This window comes from Pistacia vera, unplaced genomic scaffold (genome assembly GCF_008641045.1).
Source record: "Pistacia vera cultivar Batoury unplaced genomic scaffold, PisVer_v2 Contig426, whole genome shotgun sequence".
Classification (NCBI taxonomy): Eukaryota; Viridiplantae; Streptophyta; class Magnoliopsida; order Sapindales; family Anacardiaceae; genus Pistacia; species Pistacia vera.
The window spans coordinates 857,705-885,638 of record NW_022196253.1 but is presented as its reverse complement, the minus strand read 5'-3'; the positions used below and the strand labels follow the sequence as shown (position 1 = coordinate 885,638).

Below are 27,934 nucleotides of genomic sequence, written 5' to 3'. Positions count from 1 at the left end.
GAACCAAAAACTCATCGAGATTTTAGGACAAGAGTAATAATATTGTATTAGAGTAACTAAAATTAGCAAGGTTTTAACAGGTGTTGTTACTGTGATGAAAGGCTGTTTCAATGGATATTTATGGGCCAAAGCCAATCCATTTGTTATTTTGCAATTTATGTCTGTGTGATAGTTTTCCACGGTTGATTTTGGTGCTTTCTTTCGCATATTCTTCGGATTAAGTTGGAATTTGGTCAAAATGGATTTGATTACTCACTACAAGTAAAACAAAGTTGATTTTGGGTCAATCACAACTATGACAATGACAATGACATTGACACACACCTTTTTTCATTTTGTTAATGTTTACAGGGAAACTTCGACATCCAACAAGGCCCTCCCCATGAGGGCACAAAATGATGGAAGTAAGTTTAGACATTCAGAGTATTTTTCATCCTTTACTATTGAAAATGTGAATTCATATGGCATCACTTTTCTTACAGCCATTTTGTGAACAAGTTGAACCAGTTTTGAAGTCTTATTATGCCTTAAAGAAACCATTCATAAGTGTATTAGATAGAGCTACATTCGGAGCACAACCCTTTTGTTCCAGATCTGATAACAAATCATTTGCCTTTTCTAAGAGCCATTCCTTACAAAGCCCATCATCCATCACAATGTTATATGTCACATCATCTGGAACCAAGCCTTTATTTTCCTATCTCTGAAATACTTCTCAGGCAATTTCGAGTCTCCTTGTTTTGCACAATCCATCAATTAGACCACTGAACATTTTAATGTCAGGTTGGAATTTTTCCATTTTCTAAAGTATCAACAGCCTCCAAAAGACAACCATCAATAAGAATATTATATGTGATTAAAATTGGGTGGAGCATTATTAAGTTACATCTCACCAAATAGTTTCATTGTATTTCCAACTTTACCCATCAGAAATATTCTGAGTTGAGCTTGGTGTTGAGCAGTGGGTGTGTGTTTAGCAGGTATTCTGAGTTTTTATTTTTGGAGAGTGAAATTCTCCAAAAATTCTCATAATATGTTTATTAAGCACATGAGTGACTGTGTATATGCCAGATATATAAATATAATTTCAACTTATTTAACTCTTTTTCTAAACTTTGACTACCAGAGGCCTATTTTAAAATAAATAAATAAAAAAAAAAACTATTATTGAGTATATCACCATCTCATCGTTTACGAGATTAAGGAGAAACGACATAAATGTAGGTGCAAAAAATAATCATCCCATCAGGATTTGGATTGCAGCCATGGAAAAATCAAAAGAAAGCTGGATTGCAGCCAACAGCATATCCATCCCATCAGCTTTTTACTAAGAATTATTTTCAGAAGAGCTTCACCAATTTGACTTCTTCATTAAATGCTTCATATTAATACAATCACTACTACAAAGATTATGGTACACGCCTTTTCCATTTATAAATTTACCTGGAAATATGCTTTACAGATAAGCCTTATTGCACTGGAAATATAGTTAACCAACAGTTTAAGTTCCAGTCGACTCTCCCGCACAAAATGGAGGAAGCCAGTCTTGACATTCACGATACTTTTCATCCTTTGTCAGCAGGTCTATAACTATTGAAACTGTGGATGCATCTGGCACCGCATTTCTCTTTCCCATTTTATGCAGAAGTTACAACAACTTTCGAAGTCTCATTATGCCATAAGTAACCAACCATACATAAAACGTATTAAATAAGACTACATTCGGAGCACAACCATTTTGCTCCATTTCTAATAACAAATCATCTAGGAGCCCTTTACAAAATCCATCAATCATAATGTTATATGTCACAACATCTGGATCCAAGCCTTTATTTTGCAATCTATGAAATAGCTCCTAGCCCCAGGCAATATCAAGTCTCCCTGTTTTGCGCATTTCATCAATGAGACAATTGAAAATTCTGATGTCAGGCTGAAAGTTTCTATTTTCTCAAGTATGAAATAGTTCAACAGCCTCCAAAACAAAACCATTTTTTCAAAGCCCATCAATAAGAATAATATATGTAATTAAATCGGGTGGAACATTATTCAGTTGCATCTCACCAAATAATCTCCTGGCATGTCCAACAAGCTAGCGAGGTGCTATAAGTAACAACATCTGGCCTAACTCATTTTGAAGTCATTTCCTTAGAAATACTCAGCTTCTTCAACATGTCCATTCTAGCTGAACCAATTAATCAACGTACTGTAGCTAACTACATTAGGCCTGCATCCCTTATCATCGAAGCAAACAACTCCTTAGCATCACCAATTTTATTTGCCAAGCAAAAACCATCCATCAAAATATTGTAGCTAGCAACATCAGGGTTACATCCCTTACTAACCATAGAATCAAATAGCTGTTTCGCATCGTCAATTTTTCCTGCTAAGCAATAGCCACTCAAAATTATGATATAAGTAAATGTATCGGGCTGCACAACTCTTTGAATTATCAGTTGGAGCAACCCATTTGCATCATCAATCTTCCCCTTCTTGCAAAGCTCATCTAAGAGCACACTAAATGTCACGACATCAGGGGACACACCTTCATCCAACATCTCAATAAACAATGTTTTAGCATCCTCCCAATTGCTTGTACAACACAAACCATGAATTAGAGAGCTGTAAGTAACTACATCTGGGTTGATTCCCCTGGTCTTCATTTCTAAAAACAGTTGTTTCCCCTTGTCAAATAACCCATTTTTGCAAAGACCATCAATAATGATAGTGTAAGTAACAATATTAGGCTTACAAATGACATCAAATTCACCATTCCTATTAACCATTTCTTCAAGTAACTGAAGGGCAATATTGATATTGCCTGTTCGACATAACCCAGTAATCAAAGTCCCAAATGTGATCACACGAAACCTACAACCAAAAGCAACCATTTTCCTAACAATTCAGTCGCCTTCTTAATCTTACCCTCAATACAAAGACCTTGAATCAGACAAGCAAAAGTTATAACATTCGGGTAAACACCCCTCCTAAACATACTCCCAAAAACCACAAAACCATCACAAGCCTTGTTCATATTGCATAAACAATTAACAAAATACTTAAAATAATCAAATTAGGCGACAACCCAGCTGAAATGAACCTCACGAAAAGCACAAGAAGTTGATCAAATTGTTTTTTTCTTAGCAAGTGCAGTAAACAAAATACCAAAATACCAAATGATGAAATAGGAGGAATGGAGTGCACATGAATTATGTAATCGAAGAATTCATGTGCTTCATCGAGAGAGAAATTACTTGATTGCAATTTTACATGGAGAAATTCATCAAGTTGAGCTTGGGGTTTGGCAATGGCAGTGGGTGTGTGTTTGGTTGGTTTCGTGAGTTGATTATGGGAAACTGAAAAACTTGGGGATTTAAACGAGTGAATGAAGATGAGAATCTAGTTTTTAAAGCTGTTTTTGAAGAAGTCAGTGAAGTTTTAAGAAACATTTTCAACAGAATTTATCAAGAGAAAGATAGCTATTGGCATGGTATTTACAAATATTACCTACTTATTTTTTATACGAGAAGGGCGCATTGCTATTTCCCGTAGCTTTTCTTACAAGACAATTTTGCTCTCAATGAATTACAACCATCGGCATGGAATTTGAAAATTTTACCATTAAGAGCCTTGAGATTTGGTGAATCATAACAGCAGCTTATAGAATGATGATAATTATCTGGTTAAACATAAAACTAACTAATGAAGGGAAGAATCTCTTAATCAATATGGATGATATTAGTGATCTTCCTGCTTATTATCCAAAACAAGAATCAGAAACTTTAATGCAATTACAAGCCAAAGGATTGTATGTTTTTGATAGTTCATTAACTTCAACCCTTTCATTAAAATTAATAATTTGTATTAAAGATTCGTGTTACAGTCACTTACGAATACATTTAACATTCAAGGTTGATTTCTAACTGTAAGAACAGAGGTTGAAGGGATAACCCCAAAGGTTGGTCTGAAAATCAATAAGGTTTGTTCCATTTCTTGAGAGTTTAAACTTTGAGTTATTACGCAAAGATTGTGACTTACTTGATTATTTGGGTATGTGGTGTTCAATGAACCTCAGAATTAATTGAGATGCACACAAACTGACCAAACACCCCGTTTACCAAATTATAAAAAAAAAGATAAAAAAACAGAGAATTGAAGCTTAAAAACCTTCGGAATCTGGTCAACATAGTCAAATATTTATGTAATAGATATGTTTTATGTTCCCTCACATTTGATGGAGATAATTAAACTTCAACTACTATGTTGAACCAGAAATTATTTAATAACTTGAATTTCAACTAATATGAAGCGATAAAATATTTTAAGATTGCCGACATTACCATTATTAATCTTAGTTTTCTTTTTCTAGAGAAAAGAAAAGAAAATATTGCCGGCTGATTTAGTAAAATATGACAATATATTTGAAAACTGAAAAATGAATCCTACATATCTACTAATTCCATTATTGATGACTAGTAATATGGCAAAACGAGATCAACTCTTAATACATAAGTGAATCAAGTGACAAAAATTATGCCATTAACTTGATTGCCAACAGATAATTCTTGAGATTTTTAAAGAATGAATTTATTAAAATGAGATTTGTTACTGCAATTACATACAAAAATGTTGGTACCTCACCGTTGTTCAGACAGGGCCAATCTGTGTATATTGCTTGAATATCAACTTACGTGGCAGCGTAAAATGATAAAATGAAAGTAATAACTATGCATACAGCAAACAACACCGTAAAACGAATCACAAACTGGTAAAGTTGTAATGCTGCCGAAGCCATAACTTCTTTATTTTACTTCTCCAAAGAAGGGAATCATAAATACTCAAAAAAAACGAGGAAAGGATGGAAAATACTCACAACCGAAACAATAATCCATCAAAAACATACCAAAATCTCAGGAAATTGCAATTCTGCTCAACGCAACCAAATATTGGTGCGGGAGTGATACCATTGAGCTACACCCATCATCTTGGCCTGCATGCCCAACAACATTAACTATTTCTACATCAGATTTTTGCACAGCAATACAAACTTCACTCAGAAAAAAGAAGACAACCTCCACAAATCAACAATATTATTAATTTTAAAATAAAATACTATAATCCATTCATTTAATAGTCACGATCTCTCCTAATCTATTTTATTTGAGCATAGATAAAATTAATTGGCAGTTAAGAAAAAGAATAGAATAAAAAAAAATGAATAATAGTGGTATATGGTACAAGATTCTGAAAAGTAAATAAATGCTAATCAAGAGAGGATCCAAATTCCTGTTTAATGCACTAGAAAGGTCAATTGTAAAAACTTTCTTCAAATAAATTTCTGTGTCTCAACAGATGAGGGAGTGTATATGAATGTTAAAACAGGGGAAAGATAAAAGAATGAATTCTACTACCTTACTAAGATACTTTTTCTGGAATCTTCAATGCCTCGTTACATGCCTTTTTAGCATCCAAATTTCCAGTAATGTCACCCAAAATCTGAAAAGAGACCGTTCCACAATCAGATTAATGTTGATGCACTATGCATATGTACACACAGAGAGGGAGAGGGAGAGGGAGAGGGAGAAGAAGACCTTGACAACATCATCCAGACCCTTGGCCTCCTTTAAAAGTTTCTTATTCTTGGTCTCAAGAACACTTGCTACAAGAAAAACAGAGAGTGCACTTTGTTTTTCCGATTGTCCAGACTTCACATTTTTTCTCACAAACTTTCCATACTGCTTTAGCTGCTTGTCATTTACTTTAGATGCTTCGCTTTTATTTGAACTTGACTCATATGATGAAAAGATGTTTGGGTTGTATTCCATGGCCCACATCAGCTGAAACCGATCTATCTTATATATTAAAATAAACTTATGATAAAGAAACTCAACCAATAGAATGTAACAAATTACTATATCAATAAGACCTTAAATTCAGTCAAAACCCAGGAAACAGTGCTTTTAATTAACAAAAAAAAATTCCATTTCAAAGAGAAATCCAAAAAACAAGAATAATACATCCTTACCTCCCAAAGATACAACGCATCCACAAAGGAAAACTCTCTCCGGAAAAGAACCATCAGCATGCGAAATGCAAACAGATACTCTCCACCATCTAGATCCTCTGCCAAATGAAAGAAATGAGAGTTTAGCTGACAAATAAGGTCACATCTCATAGACATGCTTATGACAGAACATCATCGAACATATTTTTGTGGAGAGGAGACAGGAGTAGGGAATGCAAAATGAATTAGCAAAATCCGTTGTGCACTGTGTTTTTCTACTTGTTAAATAAGTGATTTTTTCTTCTTCTAGTAACTCACCCTAGGAATTGGTATTTCATTGCCCCAACTTCAATCTTTCTTACCTTTACTGTAATCTGCTTTATTCCTGCAACTTTCTCTTAAGCTCAATCGCAATAATTTGCTTGAAAAAGTAACATAATTTTTACTACAATCAAGTCCTACATAATGCAATTATATGTGCTGCACAAAATCTAACTGTTTGAATGAAAGCAAACCAGAGGCACCATTGTCTCAAATTTTTTGAAATTTTAATTCTTTGGCTACCTTTCCTGGATGATTTAGCTAAGCAGAGTAAAAAATCAAACTAATAATGTCAACGATACCAAGCAATATGCAATAAAAACATAAAACAACTAGTACAAATTAAAACATAAAACTTGCACCAAAAATAGATGAACAGGATTACATACCAAGGTGTTGATGAAGCTTAGGATCAATGGTTTTAATAATTTGTGAGAGTGTGCTTAACTGCGTTTGCACCCCTATTGAACTTGTAGTGCACCTAAAGTTTTCTCTCTGTTATAGAAACAAAAGCAGGCATTAAAAGATAGAATGAAAAGCATTAATCATGAACATATCATTCATCATCACAGAACCTAAAGAATGAAAAATTAAATACACAAAAGCAAATCACAAAAAGATATAAGCATTGAATTAAATGACATAATGCTTTCAGGAATACCAATCCAAAATCACCATGTAGAATCACAATCAGCAGAAACTGAATCAAACCAAGTAATGCATACTAAGTATAAAGAGAAAATCATCCATATGGGTAGGCTGTCCGACCAATTATATATACAGAAAAGAAATTGTCAGGTTCATGATCATGACCTGAATATTTTCTCTTTTTATCCCAATTTCTGTAGCGTCTTAGTAATGCAGAGGCTATTCTCAATAAAGTTAAAAACTTGTAAAGTGCATAATCAAGAAAATAATTTACCGAGGAACTCAAGTCAATTTGGCCCAAAACATTTGGATTGTGTCACTATTAACCACTCATTTAAACTAATTCCCTGGATGATGAAGGTAAAAAAGGTAGTCCACGCTACTTGCACAAAAGATTTTATAAAAATAATGTCATGAATTTGATGCATACCAGTCTTCGCATTGCATGCTCAAAACACCAAAAGGCATCTGCTTCATTTTCAAGAAGAATTATCATTGGAGAGGCAATATCATTCATTCCTGCCCAACAAAATAATCCCAAAATAACTATTTGAACTGAGAATTATTTCAGTTTTGCAGTAAATTATGCAGCTTATAGTAATTCACCTTGAACATAACCAATATCGTTGTCCACCCACGAATAAATTGCAAGAACATCCCAAAGTTTTGCCTGATTTATTTCACTTTCATAAAAGACAAGAGCTCGATCTGTTCGAACAACATCCAAACCTGCAATCCAAACATTTACCAGCTCTGCTAATTACTTCTCAAAGTTAATAAAAGACAAAATAGACTCAGAAGATAACAATAAAATTCAGTGGAAATGAAATTATGCACCACATATATACCAATTTGAGGCAAGCAGAGCATCCATTGAAGCACTTTCTTGTCGGAAATAGCACTATTTACATGCCAGTCCTGATCTTGTGAATCATTGTTTGCTGAAGAATCTTGTAACATTTGCCCGTCATCAGATACAATAGCTGCCGTAATTATTTTTCCACTACCAATGATGGGAACCATGTTTTGACATTCAATTTTCCATCTTCCGTACTGCTGCCTAAGATGATTGGTGTAAGATATTAAGCCATATGGGAGTTATTAGTAACCAGTCACACAAGGCCATATTGGGGAACATGCAAAGACACCTATTTATAAATTAAGATAATGATCTCAAACTTAAAGACCAAGGACCGAATTGTGAAATGGCAAATAATTCATAGATCAAATGGTTCAGCATGCTGACTGTCAGAAAGCATGTTTATGATTTTTTTTTTTTTTTTTTTTTTTATGTGATGGGACATGTATGCATGTTTGGGAAAATGTAGTAGTTGTGTGTGTGTTTCTCACCCGAAATTAACCAATGTACGTTGACAACATAAATGCGTGTAAACTCATACTATTGTCTAATCGTATATAGTTTCCAAAACACATCTAAAGCCCTAGTGAAAACTAATATGGAAGGAGACCATACCATAAAGCATTCAGTTTATTTGCCATAGTGCTCAAATTCATTTACTTATATACAAGTTAAATTATAATTTAAAGGAAGACATTACCTCCTGCATTGCCTCAGTTGAGTTCGTTCATCAAAGGTGCTGTCAGGATCAAAGCAACCCAACAAGAACTCCCATACTAACCCTTTGATTGAAGGATGAATACCCTAGCATAGAATCCAAGTAAGCAAATACTCTACACCTTTTACATTTCACAAATTAAAAGGATCATCCTACATGCTAGTGGAGTATACTACACATTAGCAAAAAACGTCAGTATCAAAAGTTATCATTTGTCACTAAAATGAGTCATTTTATATCTGAAAAAGGTGGTTACATAATAATAAACATACCAGCATGTAAACTAACAACATCAAAGGATGGAAGGACGTTAATGCTAGTACCAAGATCACTGATATACATCTTACATACATGTATAATTGGTTGGGGAGAGTGAGAGAGAGATAAAAAAATCCATATGCAGTGACTATTCAATTTCATAAACCGTTTGCTATCTCACAGGAGCAAATAAAATGTGAAAAACACAATCATTCAATTTTTGTTGACTGAATCAAGTTTGGCCACAGTATACTAACGATCTAAGTATGAAGGGTGAAAGAAACTCATGCTGATAGGCTCCAAACAACTACTTGCCAATATGGGATTAAATTTTACATCCTGATTAAGCCCTCCAGTAAGCTTTACAGAGAGTCTGTGTTCATAATATATGTCTGAGAGTGCTATGAGAGATCCAGATTATAACTTGAGAACGCCCAATAAAACAAGAAAAAAAAAAAGTACCCCTCTCTGGATTCGTCTAAGCACTTTGGCTATATCCAAATGACCATCTTCAGAGAATGCAGCTTGCCATTTTCTTGGACTAAGAGTTTTCCCAGCCTGTGAGCAAACAAAGTAGAAATTCAAACAACATAAATAAAAAAAACTACAAAAGAGAATCATAACCAATGAAATCCAAATTTTGGAAAAGAAAGTTGGTATTGCCGAAAGAGATGAATAGACAAGAAACATACCCGGGCTCTAAAACGGGCCTTGGGGACGTCAGCAGCGCATTCGGGTCGAATTGGATAGAAGGCATGAAGATCATCATCTGCAGATTTCCTGAGAAAAATGCCCGCCATTCCCTCCAACACCAATGAATTGCTAGTGGATGATCTTCATGCAAATCCTTTAATACAAAAACAAAAACTATAAAAACTGTTCATGGGATGCTGATTTTGATGTTTGTGGATTGCAAATTTTGGAGCGATGAAGACGCTTGCACCTTCATCGGAAATTTCCTTTCTTAATTTCTTCTCTGCCTTCGTTTTCGGAAGTTTTCACTAGAGTGACAATATTTGACGAGGACTTGGACATCAATTCTTATTCTATTTTATTTGGAGCCATCAATTCATACTGTGACAAGAAAGGAATCTTGGCATTTTAATCCAAATTATTTCTATATTCGAATGTAATTGATAATATAGAAAGTATTTAACGTAATTACAAATTCAATTAAGTTGAATTAACTCACGCTAATTTAAAAAAGTATGGGTTAAAACGGTCATTTTCCTTAGAGTAAACGACATATTCCTACCCAAGGTTTGACAAAATCCTAAGTTGGTACCACAGGTTATATTTATTCCAGATTCCCACCCTTAAAGTGACGGAAAAATGTTTGATGTAACGATAAAGGGGTAAATTGGTCATTTTACATGGGTGGCGCACGTCAACAGACCGCCGCCTCTAACAATCCTCCAACGCACATTAGTAGACGATGTCCCCGACATTTTTTGCCTTTTTTCCAGCGATTCTTCCATCCAAAATCACTGTTGTCACCACCATTTGAACCCCCATCCTCCCCTCTACAAAACCTACTCTTCACAATCCCTCATCACTCGTCGATCGCCAACCATGGCAACTTGGACATGCAATTGGTTTTTGCCAGTTTCTGGCTGTTTTGAACGCCAACAACCCCAACCACTACCATCATTTGACTCCTTGCATCCTCCCTTACAAAACCCCTAACCTTCCCATCCACGACAGCTCACCGTTTGCCGTCTACCACTTCACCAAAAAACAACCAATGAACACGAACTCTCGCCCGATGAACGGCGATGAAACGGTTGCTGGGGACGTAGGAATTTTATAGATTTGAAGACGGTGGTTGCAGTGGTGGTGTCCAATTGGATTTTTGCCATCAGAATTGACCGGAATCCAGCGAAGAACACCGAAACCCTAAGCCTAACGGCGCCGACGATTGGAGGGGCCAATGAGTCAGGAACCAATGGGGTTTTGGACGACAGACTATGAGGAAGGTGATGGAGGTGACCAGGGGGTTCGATGCCGTCAGAAACAGCCCAAATCAGGCTATTTCCAATAAGGGTGTGTAATGACCGAGGGTGTTTTTGACATAATTTGAAAATAAAATGGTAAGTTGTATAATTCTACTAATTTAGGGGTTAAAACATAATTTATTAATTTACGGTTAAGGGCATTATGGTAATTGCACCTTATAAACCCTAAAAATTGCTAACACTGTTATTTTAAGGGTGAGAATCTGAAATAAATATAACCTGGGGTACCAAGTTAGGATTTCGTCAAACCTTGGGTGGGAATATGTCTTTTACTCTTTTCCTTATCAACCAAACAAACAATGAATAAATAAATAAAGAGCAAACGACATCTTCCCACTGAGGTTTAGTGAAATACCAAGTTGATACCTCTAGTTTCATTCCTAAAAGTAACACTGTTTCCTTTATTTTAAAAGTATAGGTTAAAACGGTCATTTTTTTTTTCCTTCTCTTCCCATTTCTTCTTCATCTCCGCCTCCTCTGCCCATCTTCTTCTTTTTCACTCCACATATCAAAACCCCATCTCAAAAGATTCTGGCGACATCTTGACCCCTTGCTACCACCATCCGATCCCCCAACCCCTCCACACCAAAACCCCTCTGTCCCCTACCCCGTAGATCTCCCAAATTGCCGACTAGCGTAGCTTTTTGCTTCGCGCAATTGCTCCTCACTACCCCAGCCAAGGATTGGCTGAAATTCGTCGTCGACAACCCTCCCCATCATTGCCATTTTTCTCCCCACTATCCCCCACCAAAATCCTTCTCATTCCACCTGCGTTTACCTCGCCATTCGCCGGTCATCGCATTGGTTCGAGTTGGTACACCACAAGCTTTTCTAACTGATCTGGTCACCTCAAAACCTCCCCTGACTCCACCAATTGATTCATCGATGTTCCCTCTCTAAAACCCCCATACTTCCAGTCAACGTTCAATCACCATTTGCTGTTGTTCGTTGGCCTCCAATCTTTAGGGTTTTCGGTTTGAATGAATTGGGATTTGCTTAATTGATGAAATTAGGCTTAATTGGCGCTTGATTGGGTTTATTTCCATGTGTTGGTGGTTTGGATTTGGGTTTATTATTATTATTATTATTTTTTATTGAAATGGTGCAATTTTAGGTGGTGGCTGGGTGGCTGCTATGGCAGATCTGAGGTGTGGTGTTTGTGGGATTTAGAATGGGGTGGTTTGGAATGAGGTGAAGGGCAAATTGGTAATTGTAGTCTCTACATCGGTGTCAGAATTAACTGTCACTTACGATGTTACTTTTAAGGTGAAAATTTAGAATAAATGAAACCAACACTATCAACTTAACATTTCGCTAAACCTAGGTGGGAACATGGCGTTTGCTCATAAATAAATAATTTAAGTATGGAGTCGTATATATGCCAGATTAGTAAATACATAAAACAAAGGGGTAACCATGCAAAAACCCAATCTTCGCCATTATTATTTCTTAATGTATTAGCTTCTCACCAATAAAATTCGAACGTCAAAATTCTAACATAGACTCGTTCGTACCGGATTATAGTCAAAAACCCTACTATAACTTAACCTCGCAAACCCTAGACTAAAGCCTCTTGCTTAACTCATCGCTTCACTGCCTTTCTCCGTAGATCTTCAAAGATGGTGAGCGCTTTCTTGAACCCTACTTGGATCTGTTACTTATATATTCATTCACTTTCATGTCCAATTTTTTCCTTTTTTTGTTTTAAATTTGTAATAATTAATCTATATTTGTTTTTATTAAATGGGTGTAGCCGTTCAAGAGGTACGTGGAGATAGGAAGAGTGGCGCTGGTTAACTACGGCAAGGACTATGGGAAGCTCGTCGTCATCGTTGATGTCATCGACCAAAACAGGGTACTTTAATTTATTTACTCTTTGTTTTTAATATTTGTAATTCAATTACACATAAATCTGATTAATGATTCTTACTAATGAAAAATATCTGAGGAATTTTAGATAAGATTTAGCTTGGATTTGTGTGCACTATTTTTTATTTTCTCTAGTGCTTTAGATTCTGCTTGTCAAGATCTTTCTTATGAAAACACTTTTGGGGTTAGGATAATTGTAATTTTTCATTGATTTATATCTTGTCAGTATATTTTGATTAGGTTGGATTGGTTTCGCATGATATGAGTAAGCATGTAATTTTTTTTATTGTGGTTTAGGCTCTTGTTGATGCACCTGATATGGTGAGGAGCCAAATGAACTTCAAGAGGCTTTCACTTACAGATATTAAGATTGACATCCAACGAGGTCCCAGGAAGAAGACTCTGATTGAAGCCATGGAGAAGGCTGGTTAGTGCCATGATTGAAAAATATAGTTTTTTTCTTTTCTTTTTTTCCCTTAACCTGCTTATGCTTTCCCTTAAATCTTTAATCTTACTGCGGCAGATGTTAAGAACAAATGGGACAACAGCTCCTGGGGCAGGAAGCTGATTGTGCAGAAAAGAAGAGCCTCTCTTAATGATTTTGATAGGTTCAAGATCATGTTGGCAAAGATCAAGGTATGCAATTGGTTAGATATTTAGTCTTTGATGTGTTGCATGGTATTGTAAACCAATAAGCTTATAATCATGTCCTTTGTTTTATGGATCAATTACTTATCATATCAGTAAGCAGTTTTTTGTAAGTAAAAGTCCTTCCTTTTTTCTCCACTGTAGTTTCCTTTCCCTCTCACTGTGCCTTTCTTGAGTTAAATTCACAACCAGCACCCTGTTTCAGGAATTGCTTGCATAATTAATATGATCTGGAAACTTTAAATGCCATGCCTTGTAGCTTGAGTTAAAAAAGTGCACCAACCTCCATACTATGAGTACCAGTTAGTTAATTATTTCGAATTTTGTGGACCTAATATGAGTGCCAGTTAGTTAATTATTATCAATTTTGCGCCCTTTATGAATTAACTGGGGATGTTGAAGTTGATATATTTTTTATTTGCTGTTTGACATTTAGAATTTCATAAACACCAATTGCAAGCTTCTTATGTATATTTTATAATTGTGGGTTGCAGAGAGGTGGACTTATCCGACAGGAGCTTGCAAAACTCAAGAAGGAGACAGCAGCTTAGAAATTTGTGATAGAGTTATATGTTTTTGTTTTTGTTCAGTTTTTACTGTCTCAATTTGATTTTTATTAATGTATTGATTGATATGAGGAACCACCAACTTGGTATTTTTGGTTAATCATTATTATTCTGAGAACTTTTTAGAAACTGTTAATGATATTTCAATGTCAGTCCCCCCTCCATGAAAATGCTGTAGGTTACTATTTGTGGCCACGCTGAATAGAGAGCATTTGTTGATTGTGGAATCTGTTTTTACCGCTCAGATAAGTGCGCAAATACGTCTGTGAAGTTGCTTGCTGTATCAAAAACAGTGAGTTGTATTTGTGAGCCGTCTCGCATTCTTTCTTATATGTACTATGTAGATTAAGATTCAGTGGCCACCCGTCAACTGGAAGCCTGAAGCCCTTTAAATTAAACCAACGGTTGAAGATTAAAAGGAATAATACATTGTTCAGGATAAAACTGGAAGTATAATTTGAATTTGGGATATTCTACTCTTCAATATATATAATGAAATAAATAATAATAATAAAACACCTAGCTAAAAAAAGATGGACCAATATGATGAAGATGAGCAGCATGTGATGGACGAAGAATATTGATTTTAATGTGCACTTGGTCATAGTATGTGAAAAAAAAAAAATTATCTTAAATGTTATCTTTACTTCAATGAAAAGGACAATGTCATTAAAACATACGCACCGCACGAGTGACAAAAGTTCACTCTTAGTCAAGAAAAAATAATGAATCAACCAACTTTCTCGCAGATAAAATTTCTCCTACTATCGGCACCATTCTCTGGAAAGTTGATAAAAATAGTTTATTTTGGACAAATGTAAAAGGGCAAAAAAATCACAACAGAAAATTACATGTTAAGGATCCTTTTCCTTCCACTCAAATTCAGAATACATCAAAACTAAAATTTGGTTGCCTATAAAGGATGAAATCAACATCAAGCTCACTCAAAAATGCGCGAAGATCACTGCTTGGGAATGAGGAATGAGGAATGAGGATGCCAAGTAAAGCCCATGTGACACGAATTAAATTAAATCCCACAAGGTACATATGGTAAACATCACTCATTATAGGAGAATAAGTTGAGTCTCCTTGAAAATATTCACATTGATAAAACTTGTAACTGAGTTGGTATAAATGTAATAGCAGTATGCTACCATCCATCTACAAATCCGCAAAAAAACTATGTGAACTGCTTCCTTTACTTGCACTTTTACCGTTAGTGCTTTTTGTGCCTGCAAATGGGGACAAAAATTGAAATCGTGGCATACTTCAAAGTTAGCAGCAGAGACTGGCCAAAAAAAAAAACCAACTTGTCTTGAGTAGGCGAAAGCTTAAAGAGTTGGGAAAGAAGATCCACGGTGAAGTCATTTTGTTGCATGGTATAGAGCAATTAAATCAAAATTTTTAATAAACAAAATAATTATTATGATCAAAGACTTGCAACTAGTGCCATATATTATTTTTCTCTCTAAAGTGAAGAGGATTACAACAGTCTACAAAATGGTTGAAAAAATTCATGATCAATCTAATATTTGATGATGTCAACAGCACATGTAAGATTCTACTTATTATGTTCTTGTCCAGTGCTATTGATTTTAGACCTATAATCAGCATCCATATAAGCATCAGATGAAAGATTAATAAATAAATATTTTTGAAAGAAACTCAAGATACCTTTGTTATCCACTTCCATGTCACCAACATCACTGTCGCTGTCGCTATCTCCCAGCACAGCTTGACTTGTATTATTTCCAGAACCTTGTATTATGTCCTCCAAATCCCACAACTGCGTTAAGGAAACATCACCAATTTGAGTTACAGAAATTAATGAAGGGTGCTACAACATATATAAAAAATACAAATAAGATGACAAATAAGAAAACTGAAACTCTAGAATATGACTTACAAAAAAGAAACAAAGTAAAATCAAACAACTTGATGTTAGCAATCAATCTTCACTTAAGATAATCAAAAAATATTTCCACAATACATGACCATAAATTTGGCATTTTGGGATCATGTAACCTGTCCAAACTCCAAAAAAGGTAGTCCAACTTTCTCAACAAATTTACTGATTATACAATTTCAATCACAGTGCCAACTTATTTACTATTGCCCTGTTACCTTCGTATCGATCTTGCATTATGCACCCATATTGATATTGACCATATGAAGTGCCCTTTTGACAATTTGCGTATTACATAAGTGCATAGATATACCTTCAAGAAAGAAGACATATACATACACCCACACACTCGCATGCACAGAGAGAACGAGAGAGAGATGAAATACCTTCAACATTGAGTCATGTGATATGCTTCCAAGAAACTTTCTATCATAAGAAAAGGCTACAACAACAAACCAAAACATTCATTAGACAAGCATTCTTTAATGCTGTTAATCCAGCTTTAAGATGTCCAACTTAATGAATAAAAGTGCTAAAAAAGCAAAAGAATAAAAGATTAAAGGAAAAAAAATTTTGATCTGAGATGTGACGTGATATTCTAAATGGTAAGTGACAATAATCAATATTTCAACAACATCATAATTATAATTTCATGATATAGTCATTATTTAGAACAAGGTTACTTCTAGTATATGCTCATTTTAATAGTCTGGTCATCAGTACAGATATGTCATTGTTAATAATGTGATTATTACTACAGTATCACCATATAATAATTTTGTCACTATGAAAAATATGATTTTTATTAATAACCAGATGCACCAAACAACATCCTAAATTCAATTAATTGGTTCTGCATATAAATCTCTAAAGAGAATAGTGGGGCTTTTATTACCAAGTCCCTCAATTGGATATTCTGAATGCTCCGCAATTGGCTGAATGATTTTGTTGGGTAAAATGCCAACCAAGCTACAGAAAGAAAAGAGAAACCAGGCAAAAAATACTTAGGTTAACAATAAGAGAGTTATGATCCAACATTTCAGATAGAAATTTTATCCCATGAAGCACATCTGTTTACCTGATGAGGCCATTCTCAGATCCAGTAATAACCCTTTCTTCATCAAGCTAAGAAAAAGTTTCATAATATTTCAATATAGTAAACTTCAGAGTAGTCTAAACACTGAAAAATGTTACAATATTAAACAAACTCACCTTTAATAACACGTCAACAGAATTTGGAGATAAACCAGTAAAGCGATCACTGCAAATCCAAAACACATATTTCACCCAACATACACAAGAGCATAAGTGTGTCTATGAGTGCAAGATAGAGCGATATAGACAGAACAAGAAAGAATGTAATTAAAAACCTGCAATCCTTGAAAAATCCCCAAGAATACAACAACAAAGTTCCATTCTGTGATCCGCATACTACTTTACGACCATTCTGACCATGTCGTTACATAGCATATCAAAAAAACAGTAAATGGGTAAATCAGCAAAAAAAAATTTGTATATGAACTTGCAGATCTTCAATTAAAGAAATTTACAGAAAATTAATGATAGGAAGTACAAATATGGAATCTTGTGAAGTTAATTTACATTTCCAGGTTACTTTGAAGACATGTCCAGAGGAATAAGAAAATGCTGTATTTATGACTCAAAAAATTACAGCACTTCAAGTTTAAAATGAAATCACACCTTCATCATAACAATTGATGTTAGCTCTTCTTCGGAGAATTCAGACCGACTTTGGACCTTTCATTAACATAGAATGCATTAATAAGTTAATATATTCTGAAACCAAACTATGAATCAATAGTCCAAAAATATGCATCTCATAAATCAAGCACTATAAAAGTGCTTATCATTAAGAAAAGGAGCTTACCGTATTTTTTCGCAGGTTGCAAACAGATAGAGTACCATCTCCACTTAAAAATGTGATGATAGAATACATAAAAATTCTTTGTCAAAAAATAATGAAGGAAAAAGAAACAAAATGGAAGAGCAAATTAATGGAATGCAGAAGTTGAAGATATTACTTGTGTACAAATAAGTCTATTGCAAAAGGAACCAGACGTAAACAATGTAACTAATGATACCAAAAACAAAATAGATTGGGTAATAAGCTAAAATCACTTCCTAGCACTCTAATTCAAGTTTTGTTTTTGTTAAATTCTAAAAAGTTGAAATTTAGCTTATCATGAAAGACATCTTCAAAGAAACTGAAACAATATAGTTAAAGTTATTTTAAACTAATGGACCTATTTTAAAATAAAAGAACTCCCCTCAGTATTGTAATAATAATGACTCAGAGGTCATCAAAATAATTAGTGCCACATCCTTGTTGAAACTCATGGTCTTAACAGTCTCAAAGAGGTGAAAAATGGTTAGTGCAGTATACCTTGCTCCCAGCAGTTTCATGGCATCAGATGCAAAAGTCATGTCTGAAACATAGTCCTCATGAGCATTAAAGGAATTACAAAGGGTACGTTGTCTGGTATCCCATACCTGCAACAACAAAAAGATAAAAAAAAAAAAAGATGAGTGATTAGCTTCAATCAAATTGTTCAAAGAGTCTAGCCACCGCCATCCAATGCCATCAAGGAAGAGATGTAAAAGACCATAAAGAAGGGTATGCGACAATAGAATGTCCAGATAAATTTTGACTCAATTTAACTTCACAGGGATATATAATAAATCAAGGATATATTATGAAATGTGTATCAAGGAATGCCAAACCATAATTGATACACGATTTAAACTATCTAGTAGAGTAGTAGATTATGTTTCTTGGGAAATGTACAACCTTAATGCAGCCTTGATCATCACCAGACGCAATGGTTGACTCTGTAAGGTTTATCAAACTATAAATAGCATCCCTGAAAATTTATAACGTATTAAAACATTAATCCCACATCATTTTATTCATCAATTATTAAAATTAGTTTAAAAAAGAACTTCCAAAGACAGAATAAGTAGTAAGTGAACTACTCATGGGAATCTTCAAGACGGGCAATAGGTGATCCCGTCTCCAAATCAGAGGCCAAAATCGAGCGATCGGCTGAACCTGTCACAATTGCTGCACGTGCACATACCGAATGCCACACTTAATAATACAAACAACTAAACAAAAAGAACACAATTATGAAAAAAAAAATTAAATTACCTTGTCCACCGTTAATGAATCGAACCGCTCTGCAGGATTCCTCATGTGCATGAACATCCAACAACCTAATATCGACACAAGAGCCAAGCAATTATAAGTTAGTGACTGAAGTTATTAACAAAAAAGAGAAAGACTAGTGTCTGAAAATTGTAGCTTACTTCCGCGGTGGCGCATCAACGCTGTAACGATACAGGTGAAGGTCGCCAGTAATGAGAGCAGAAGCGACCAGCTGGTCCGAGGGATGGAAATCCAAACCAAAAGGTAAATTTCCTAAATTTATTTGTATCTCCATTGCAAGAGTAACAGCGAAAGCAACCGATTGCTAAAACCCTCCCTTACTCTTCCTAGGGTTTTACAGGACAGTATTGAGAAAAGATTTTCTCATTTATTTATTTTCTTTTTCGGGCCCGAGTGGGCTTTGGGCGGGGGACTGAATAAAAAAACCGATGTCCATATCGTGATGGAGTAATACTACACATATATCATTTTCATACAATATTTCTCATACAATATTATGTGACAAGATATGATTGACTAATTTAAAGTTAAAATTAAACTTTCATCCAATCACATCTTGCCACATAATGTTGTATGAGAAATGTTATATGAGAATGATGTATGTGTAATATTATTGATCGTGATGATACACAGAGATTCTTTTCTGTGGGCCGTCCGATCCATAGCTACACGCCTACACGTGACATAATGAACCGAAGGGCCGGACTTCACCATAATATTTGTATTCTTCCAGTATAAACGAGATTTTATTGTTGTTTAATACTACCATTTTACTTTTTTTTTTTAATTTCACTAGAGACGAGATATCTAACCAGTTTACACACACTATAACTAATTCTTCAAAATCCTAAAACTTTCGGCCAAATAAAAACTTCAATAATCACCTCTATTAATACATAAGAGAACTCAAACTTATAAACTTATACAACATCTTTTTGCTTTTTTGCTCTTTTACCATCAGACCATCGAGTGGTAATTAATAGTACCATTTTACATTATGTATAACTTGATAAGTTTAATTTCTCTCAAATACTAAGAAAAAAATTAAGATATATAACTATAAATACCCAACATATTTGATTTGATTTGACATGTTCAATGTAAATAGCGTTGAAATCTTACAGTAATCAACATATAAATGCAGAAAAACTCAGTGCTTGAATGCTCAAAGTGCCAGTAAAGGAAAGAAAAGAAAAACAGTTTAATATTTACCAACTTTCCTGGTGAGAGACTAGTGTGAGCGTCTATCCAATTTTTATCGTAATCCAATCAAAGAGCATATACACTGTACAGAAACGAGAGGGAGAGGGAGAGGGAGGAGATGGCATGACATGATCATCCAATGAATGAACTGCAAAAGCTTTACAAAGAAACGCATGCATGCCACCCACCAAGGCATCAAAAGAATACGTTTTGTCTATGGAGCTGATCTGCTTGTAACACAAATACCCAAACAGGGCCGATGATATCCATGATGAATAGACACCGGAAAGCCATTAGCACTCCCTCTGTTAAGGAGCAACTAACATTCTTTGTATAGAGAAGTTCCCTGTAGAACTCTAGAGCATTCTAATTTCACCGCAAAAGCCAATTGTATAACCTACTGAGTTAAATATGTGCATCAGGTTACATGATCAAGCTTCAAATTTTCAATGATCAAGTTTGCAGCGCCTGATGAGTTCCATTCAAAGTATTATCTTCAACATGACCAGTTTTCTGTCATTCAACGCTCAAATCAAGGAATAAAAATGGCATCTTCTTTGTAGGCACCTGCAGTGACACACAAAATAAAGTGCTTTCCAGATACTAGCTTTCAGAATTATAAACTATAGAACAATGAATAAAGAAATAGAATTTTCCACAAACACTTTCTGACATATGCAGAAAGCTAAACATTTTTTTAATCTTTATAAGGGAAGAAAAAGAAAAGAGTCAAGAATTCAATGCATAACATCATATCTCATACATGTGATTTTGCGTAGATCAGCAATCAATATCCCATATTTCCACATATGATCCATATATCATGACACACAGACCATAAAATACTTGCTTCCTTGTTCTAGAAAAAGGACCAATTTATCAAACAAAATGTTTCAAAAGCACCAAGTTTTTATCTCAACTTTTGCATCTGAAGTGATGTTGAAATCATATTCACTTGTTAGGCAAAAGTTGGGATATAATGAAACTCGAAATTTATGGCATAATTTTAATAATAATGGAATTGTATTAATTGAAAATAAAATAAAATAAATGAGATGACAATCACACTGCAGTGCACAGTCATTTTATGCAGAAGAGATTCAATGGGTAGTTAGTAAGTGCAGTACTCTTTCTAAATAAAAACAGTAAATAGAGCACAATTTTGGAAAATACTTTTTTTTCAAAGAAATTCACCTCAATGATCTTAAAAAGGAGCTTCAAGTGATCCCTCCCAAGGTTCAGCACTTCCATTTGAGACATTGTCAACATCTTCTTCCATAGAAAGCCTGATATACTCTCTGTGTGCAAAGCGATCCCACTCTGTCAAAGATGGATCCTCACGTTCCTGCTTAACACCAAAAATGTGAATGAGGCTATTTCATAGATGCCTAAACTAGCACCATTGACATTTGTGCAATGGCTAAAAAACTGGCAAAAAGTTTAGGGTCCGATTGGTTTGTTATTTCCTACCCTATTCCTAATCATATTCTCAAAATAAGTGTATGTTTCATTATTTAGGAAATACTATTATATTTTATTCAATTACTTTTAGACCCCTTAAGTTTATTAATTTAATTAAACACTCTCAGAAAATAGTTTAAAAATTAACAAAAACACCCTCACCCACCCATAGTTGTCAAAATCCGACAACCACCATCGGTGGTAGCCAGAATCTGTCACAATGACGTACAAACGACTAGAAATGGCCGGTAATTCACCGATCTGGCCTTTTCCGGCCAGATCTGATGGAATTTGTCACAATGACGTACAAACGACTAGAAATGGCCGGTAATTCACCGATCTGGCCTTTTCCGGCCAGATTCGTGGTGGATCTGGCTGGAAAAGGCCAGATTGACGCATGACCGGCCAGATCCGACCGGTCTGCGTCATAACGCCAGATTTCGACCAGATTCCGGCGGTGGTGGCCGGAATCTGGCACTGTGGGTGGGGGTGTTTTTATCATGTTATAAAAAATTTATATATTGGGGTATTTAGTTAAATTAGCAAACCTGGGGGGCTTTTTTGTTTATTTTAAATTTTACCTCATAATAATCACCCTACTCAACTACACAATACTATTTCCAAAATTCTATCCAAAATAACAAACCAAACGGACCCTTAATGTACCTGGCGAATGAGAAATGGATCCCGAGATTCAAAGGCAACGAACTTGTTAAGATTGAAAAGCATATTGAAAATATTTCCAGACAATTTGCATCCTTTCAAGTCACGAAGTGTTATACAATCTTCCCTCTGCAAGCAAAATCATGTAACTAATAATAAATTCATGATGAACGAGTAAATAGGAGAAGATCCTGGACTATCAGACAAAAAAAAAACCCTGACCTGTGGAGCAATCATATCAACTATTTGACATAAGATATCCCCAAATAACACGGGCTCTTGGGAAATGCATTCCATACGATGCAGCTGCTCCTCATAGAAGAATTGCATTTCATTATATGTAATCACTCCATTTTCATCCAAATCTATACACTTGAACCTGTAAAAAGAACCTAATTAATGATTGCAGCTAATGTAACAAAAAGGAACTGCCACTCAGAAAACCACGTGAGTGAAGAAGTCTTACACACCACACCTTGACACAAAGAAAAGCTCAAGTACTACACTATATAAAATGAAGCTCACAGAGGTTGAATATAAAATGAATTCAACCTTTATCTAACAAAAATTATGATAATACTCATTATAAGACATGTCTAACATTTTAAGATATGAAGGAAAGCTTTCCCAGTTTTCAAGTTTACCAATATTCTTCAGTAATTAGCATCCTGTCACTATATACCATTTGACAGCTGCTATATACTTCAAAACCTATAGCCTATTAGATTGAATGAGTATTATTATTACAATGCCAAACATAAGCAATGCAAATAGCTCAATATTTCTTGATACAAAGATGCATATACCAAACCCCAGCAAGGAACACACAGATTTAGCTGCAAATAAATAATTGTTTCTCATAGTACTTATTTTACTTATGCTATATTTTCAAGGAATTACAACTTAGTGAAACTGAAACTCCTCTTGAGACAGATCAAAGTAAATTAACATGAAGCTTTCAAGAATTTGACATGCTCACAATCTGGATATGATGATATGTTCCGTAGAAATACAATATCAGAAGATTCATGAAGGGAAATGTAAATTGACACTAAATAATAACATGAAATATGTCATCATGAGAATTCATCCATACACATAGTTACAAACATACTTATATATAGTCTGCAGAGGCTGCATTTTGTCAAAGAAGTCACATAGAATTTCATAATTTTTTTTTTTTTACCGAAAAATAAAATAAGGAAAGATCAAATAGCAAACATACCAATACTCGATACTGGGTTCGGATGATTTGTCTTCTTCTGAAAGCATGAAGTAAACAAAATCTTCATAATTCATTTTCCCTTCAACCCCACTAGAAAACTTCCTTGGGACCTGAGATGAATCAATTCATAAACAAAACCAAACTAAAAACTTGCAAAAAAAGAAACAAAAATTGTTTCCTTCTTCTGCAAAAAGAAGTTCTATCATTTAGATTTTCAAAAGGAAGGTATCATAGGACATTACTAACCTGTGAAAATATCCTATCAATGATCCTATAAGTAAGGGCATGATTGCTATACTTGATTAGGTTCTCCTTTTCAATCAAGAAGTCACGGTCTGTATCTAGTTCCCAAAACTTGCAGTATATAACATAAAAGTGCTCATATGAGAAGTACCTAGTTTAGAGAGGAAAAACATAGTCACATCATAATACTTTATGAACACTTAACATAATAAACAAAAGATGCAAGTGATGTTCCAGATGTTCCAAACTCTTTCATCCACATAAGAACAAAGCCAAAAATGTAACTTTGAAATGATAATGGAAACTTGTCACATATAATAATCATATTATTATATGCCAGGTCACGTAGTTCAAATCAAATTATTAAGATGTAGTCAAGTATAGATACTGAATCTTATATAACATTATATGCAAAAGATTGGGCTTTGCAATCAAAATGAAAGATTCATGTTGCAGCTTTCTCCATACATTTCAGAAAAAGACTAACTTAGGAGTTTTGTGGTCACTGTTTATATTGAACTTATTCATATAAAAGCTTAATCAGAAGACCAACCTTAGAACTTTGTTAATGTCCTCTTCCTCGTCTACATGTTGCATGGCAGCAATTAAATTTCCACGTTTCAGCTCCCTGAGGGTAAGATGGCCATTTCCTGATCTATTGATATGATAAAATATTCTGTATATGACAGTTTCAGCTGGGCCATTACCACAAGTATTTATGCGAGCAGTATCAGTAATAAGTACTATTGAATGCGTAGTGCAAAAATTAAGAACTTCCGAGTGAGCTTCAAAGGGTCTAGAGGAATCAAACAAGAATTTAAAGCATATTCTTTTTCCTGAACTGAATTTTTTTGAACGAGGAAGAAAAATGTGAAAAGAGTAATAAAACACAGATGGATTATTGTTGCAACTAGATAGCAAATAAATCACTTGACAAATGATTAAGCACGCACCATATCTTTCTTGAAATTCAGGTGTGCCATGTAAGAACTCCAGACCTGGATGGGATGCCAAAAGTTCTTGAAGGATAGGTTTGAAGTCAACCTTTATCCAAGTCCCGGAAAGGTTTAAATATAAAATGAAGAAAAAGAATTAAGTAAAAATACAAGAAAAATAAGGACCAAAGGCTCTTATGAATATACAGTTAATGTCTACAAATTCTCAATGAAAATATTAGGGGCCAGTAAAACAAACCTGAGTAAGGTATTCACAGTCTGGCTGCTTTAAAATTTTATATATTTGAGTTGTTGTATCCATTGTCAGCATATTGCCATCAACCCAGTACCTAATAAATGCATCCCTACAGAAAATTGGTACAATTAAGCTAATATGCAATAGTATTTATGCAAAGAATTAAGTACACTCAGCAAGACTTAATGAGGTGTAGAAGGAAATAAAGGTTAATTTGGCAAAATAAAATAGGAGAAGATATTCGTTCCAAAAAAGAAAGGCCAAATTCTAATGGAATCCATGATTCTTCACATCTAACGCCCCTGGTAATTTCTTATGCTTTACAAAAATTAAGCAGGGGTCAGGGAGAAGGTGGGGCGGTGGTTGTGTTGCCTAAGTTTATACCTGGTCACTATGCCAGTGCAGTCAATGTCTATCTTTTTAAAAAGTGCAGAAGAGAAAAAGGATGGTAGCCGGCATATTTCCTTTGTAACTGGTTTAAACTCTGCATAAAAAAGAAGTGATTAATTCCTTCCAAAGGAAATCTTTCTTTCATTTTAAATATAAAAAGGGTATTTATAGGTCAAATAAACTTCTCACCGTCAATCTGCAATCCACCAAGAGGATTATTGAAAAGGTGATTAATTCTCGAAAGACATTCTTCTTTTAGTTCTTTTGATGGTGGACGGCCATTTTGGAAATAGAACTGCAAGCAGCATATATCAATATGCAAATTAAATTCTCCAGTATGTCGCACACCAGAAATTAGTTTTTCAATGAAGCTTAATACCAAAATATAGGGCACAAAAGCTTAAATTTCTCTTGATAAACAGCAAGAGGTAGGCAAGGCTGTAATTATGTGGTATAAAGTTAACCGAAGGATGGAAATTGCAGTAATTGTAGAATAACACAAACAGAAAGACAGTAAAGAAAAGAGGATTATAACCTGGCCCCATGCTGGAATTCCAGGAATCACTCATTAGAACCATAGAAACCACTCCTAAGAACTGGATGAATCACATGTCAAAGAATATGGCAACTCACCATACTAAAGAACTAAAGCTAACAAAATATTCTTCCAATACATTATCTTTCAAAGCTAAACATTACAATCCTATTTATAGCCTTTCAAAAGAGGTCACCCTATGAAGAACTGGACAGTTAAGTTTCAAACACTAGGAGCTTACAAGTTGCTCAGAAGCAGCTAGTAAACACAGAGTTCAGAAAAAATCCTCCCAGCCGAGGTCACTGTAATCAAGGACTTACTGGCCAAGTTATTAGAGCTAATGTGTAGGCAGCTATCACTTGACAAGGGTAATATCCGTTGGGAAGGCTCTGGCTGGCTACAGAGCTGGTCATAACAGTTATAGAAATAATTTCAAGGAGCCAGAGCTAGTCATAACAGTTGTAGAAATATTTTCAAGGTTCATCAAGCTGTTAAATAAGTCCCTGTTCTGGTTCATGTCAAATCAGAATAGTATTTCTTCTGACAATATAAGTCAGCAGAAGCAAGTAAAACCTGTGGTATGACTTCTTGCACTGGTTCAGGGGCAAATTTCAATGGAGACCCAAGAGATGAAGGGCTAGTTCTCTGTTTTGAAATGCGAGGAGAACGGGGAGATCGGGGAGAACCAGACGAACTTCTGGGTGACAGTGGAGGTGCACTACCAGCAGGAAACGTTGAAGGCAATGAATTGCTCACAGAAATATTCACACTAGAAGAGTTCCCAAGGGCATTTATTGGGGCACCTGCCTTGGCATCAACAATCAAAGATTTCACCTGCAATCACATCAGAAAAATTATCTTTATAAAACAAAAGCTACGCACATTTAACACAAGATAATAAAGTTCACCTTTACTAAACAAACTCGAATGATCTTGCAGAAAAAAAACTAATTTGATGAAGTGAAACAAAAAAAACAAAAAAAAAAAATTTACCAGTCGGACGGTATCTGGTAGCGAAAGCCACTGAGCGAACAACTCCTCAGCAAGTTGTGGTCTCAGTTTGATCGCTAAAGGAGACAGCTCTTGAAGCTGCAAAAGCTCGGGGTCCAAACAAGTAACTTCCTCCACTTCATCAACATCCATTGTGTGAGTATTCACCTCAGAAACCTAAACGTTCAATTCACAAATGCAACTATCTACTCCTTAAAAACCATCAATCACCACACAATTAACAAACTAAAATCATGACCAACCACATTCAATCACTCGTGTTTCTAACTCAATTTACTTAAACCACGGTTCAAGAACCTCGGGCTTTAAGCAGTTGTTAAGAAATTACCGCGAATGCGTGCTCTCGTAACCCTAGGCTTCAACTAATCAAATCTTGGATACTTCTTGAAAGCTCTAGGTACGCGTACCAGAGTTAACAATACAATCCACGGTCGAACCTGAAACAAAGATTACAGAGCTCAAATGCAAGTCTTAAAACGGCAACATGCACTTGACGGGGAAAACGCTTTCCAAAAACACAAGCTCAGGAATTGGTAAAGAAATAACAAGAAGCTGCGTTTGATATTCAGTTAAGAGATTAGAGTTTGGAAGCGAGGTAAAAAAATGAAGAGTGGGAAGGGAAGAAAGAATGGTATACAGTATAACTGAAAGAGCCCCCAGCCCCCAGTGAGTGACTGGACAAGAAGTAAGAATCGAACGGCTACTGTGTACATAAATACGTATATTTATACGGTCTTTTTCAGTTGGGTTGACTCAAAGACACGGACGAACATGTGGCTCATGCTTATCTTGTTCTCTCTCTTCCTCTCCTTTTTATTATTATTTTATATTGTAGAGTGAGCGAAGGTCTTTTTTGTCATTTCGAAAAGGCCAAATGAAGCTTTAGAATCTTCAATCTTCTAAATTTAAGATCTAGAGTCTAGACAAATACATTAAACCTTCGAGAAAAGACATTCCCAATATTTTAAAAATATTTACAATCGGCTATTTTTATTATTTAAATTAAAGTATTGATT

The 27,934-nt window shown here is 35.0% G+C and overlaps 5 protein-coding genes across 7 annotated transcripts; 1 reads left to right on the top strand and 4 right to left on the bottom strand.

The window, feature by feature from the left end:
* Window positions 1-2,213: 2,213 nt before the first annotated feature.
* Window positions 2,214-2,888, bottom strand: LOC116143145 (pentatricopeptide repeat-containing protein At1g63150-like). Its single transcript, XM_031428562.1, has one exon. It carries the CDS (start codon window positions 2,886-2,888, stop codon window positions 2,214-2,216), a length of 675 nt encoding a protein of 224 aa, XP_031284422.1.
* A 2,503-nt stretch (window positions 2,889-5,391) lies between these two features.
* Window positions 5,392-9,700, bottom strand: LOC116143149 (TBC1 domain family member 15-like). Of its 3 annotated transcripts, XM_031428566.1 has the most exons (10): window positions 9,498-9,700; window positions 9,268-9,363; window positions 8,530-8,633; window positions 7,819-8,030; window positions 7,577-7,699; window positions 7,401-7,489; window positions 6,712-6,817; window positions 6,023-6,120; window positions 5,589-5,834; window positions 5,392-5,493 (listed from the first exon to the last, which is right to left on the bottom strand). In XM_031428566.1, the coding sequence occupies exons 1-10, from the start codon at window positions 9,603-9,605 to the stop codon at window positions 5,413-5,415; spliced, it is 1,263 nt and encodes a 420-aa protein (XP_031284426.1). In that variant the 5' UTR covers window positions 9,606-9,700; the 3' UTR covers window positions 5,392-5,412. The 3 variants fall into 3 exon arrangements, with proteins under 3 accessions (XP_031284426.1, XP_031284427.1, XP_031284428.1); XM_031428568.1 differs by lacking the exon at window positions 5,392-5,493 and having other exon boundaries at window positions 5,710-5,845; XM_031428567.1 differs by lacking the exons at window positions 9,268-9,363; window positions 9,498-9,700 and having other exon boundaries at window positions 7,819-8,023; window positions 8,530-8,617.
* Window positions 9,701-12,317: 2,617 nt separating this feature from the next.
* On the top strand, window positions 12,318-14,039 carry LOC116143156 (60S ribosomal protein L14-1-like). The gene is made up of 5 exons (XM_031428577.1): window positions 12,318-12,442; window positions 12,574-12,675; window positions 12,987-13,116; window positions 13,213-13,325; window positions 13,832-14,039. Exons 1-5 carry the CDS (start codon window positions 12,440-12,442, stop codon window positions 13,886-13,888), a joined length of 405 nt encoding a protein of 134 aa, XP_031284437.1. The 5' UTR covers window positions 12,318-12,439; the 3' UTR covers window positions 13,889-14,039.
* A 684-nt stretch (window positions 14,040-14,723) lies between these two features.
* On the bottom strand, window positions 14,724-19,352 carry LOC116143120 (WD repeat-containing protein 55-like). Its single transcript, XM_031428534.1, has 14 exons — window positions 19,137-19,352; window positions 18,979-19,043; window positions 18,804-18,891; window positions 18,619-18,691; window positions 18,214-18,320; window positions 17,698-17,740; window positions 17,511-17,567; window positions 17,180-17,256; window positions 17,022-17,070; window positions 16,888-16,934; window positions 16,705-16,778; window positions 16,196-16,251; window positions 15,578-15,689; window positions 14,724-15,135 (listed from the first exon to the last, which is right to left on the bottom strand). The coding sequence occupies exons 1-14, from the start codon at window positions 19,268-19,270 to the stop codon at window positions 15,065-15,067; spliced, it is 1,053 nt and encodes a 350-aa protein (XP_031284394.1). The 5' UTR covers window positions 19,271-19,352; the 3' UTR covers window positions 14,724-15,064.
* Window positions 19,353-20,178: 826 nt separating this feature from the next.
* LOC116143134 (serine/threonine protein phosphatase 2A regulatory subunit B''alpha-like) lies at window positions 20,179-27,589 on the bottom strand. Its single transcript, XM_031428551.1, has 13 exons — window positions 26,901-27,589; window positions 26,481-26,741; window positions 25,562-25,667; window positions 25,367-25,466; window positions 24,986-25,091; window positions 24,745-24,835; window positions 24,345-24,486; window positions 23,795-23,942; window positions 23,549-23,658; window positions 22,546-22,702; window positions 22,327-22,452; window positions 21,394-21,544; window positions 20,179-20,766 (listed from the first exon to the last, which is right to left on the bottom strand). Exons 1-12 carry the CDS (start codon window positions 27,048-27,050, stop codon window positions 21,404-21,406), a joined length of 1,638 nt encoding a protein of 545 aa, XP_031284411.1. The 5' UTR covers window positions 27,051-27,589; the 3' UTR covers window positions 20,179-20,766; window positions 21,394-21,403.
* Between the last annotated feature and the right edge of the window lie 345 nt (window positions 27,590-27,934).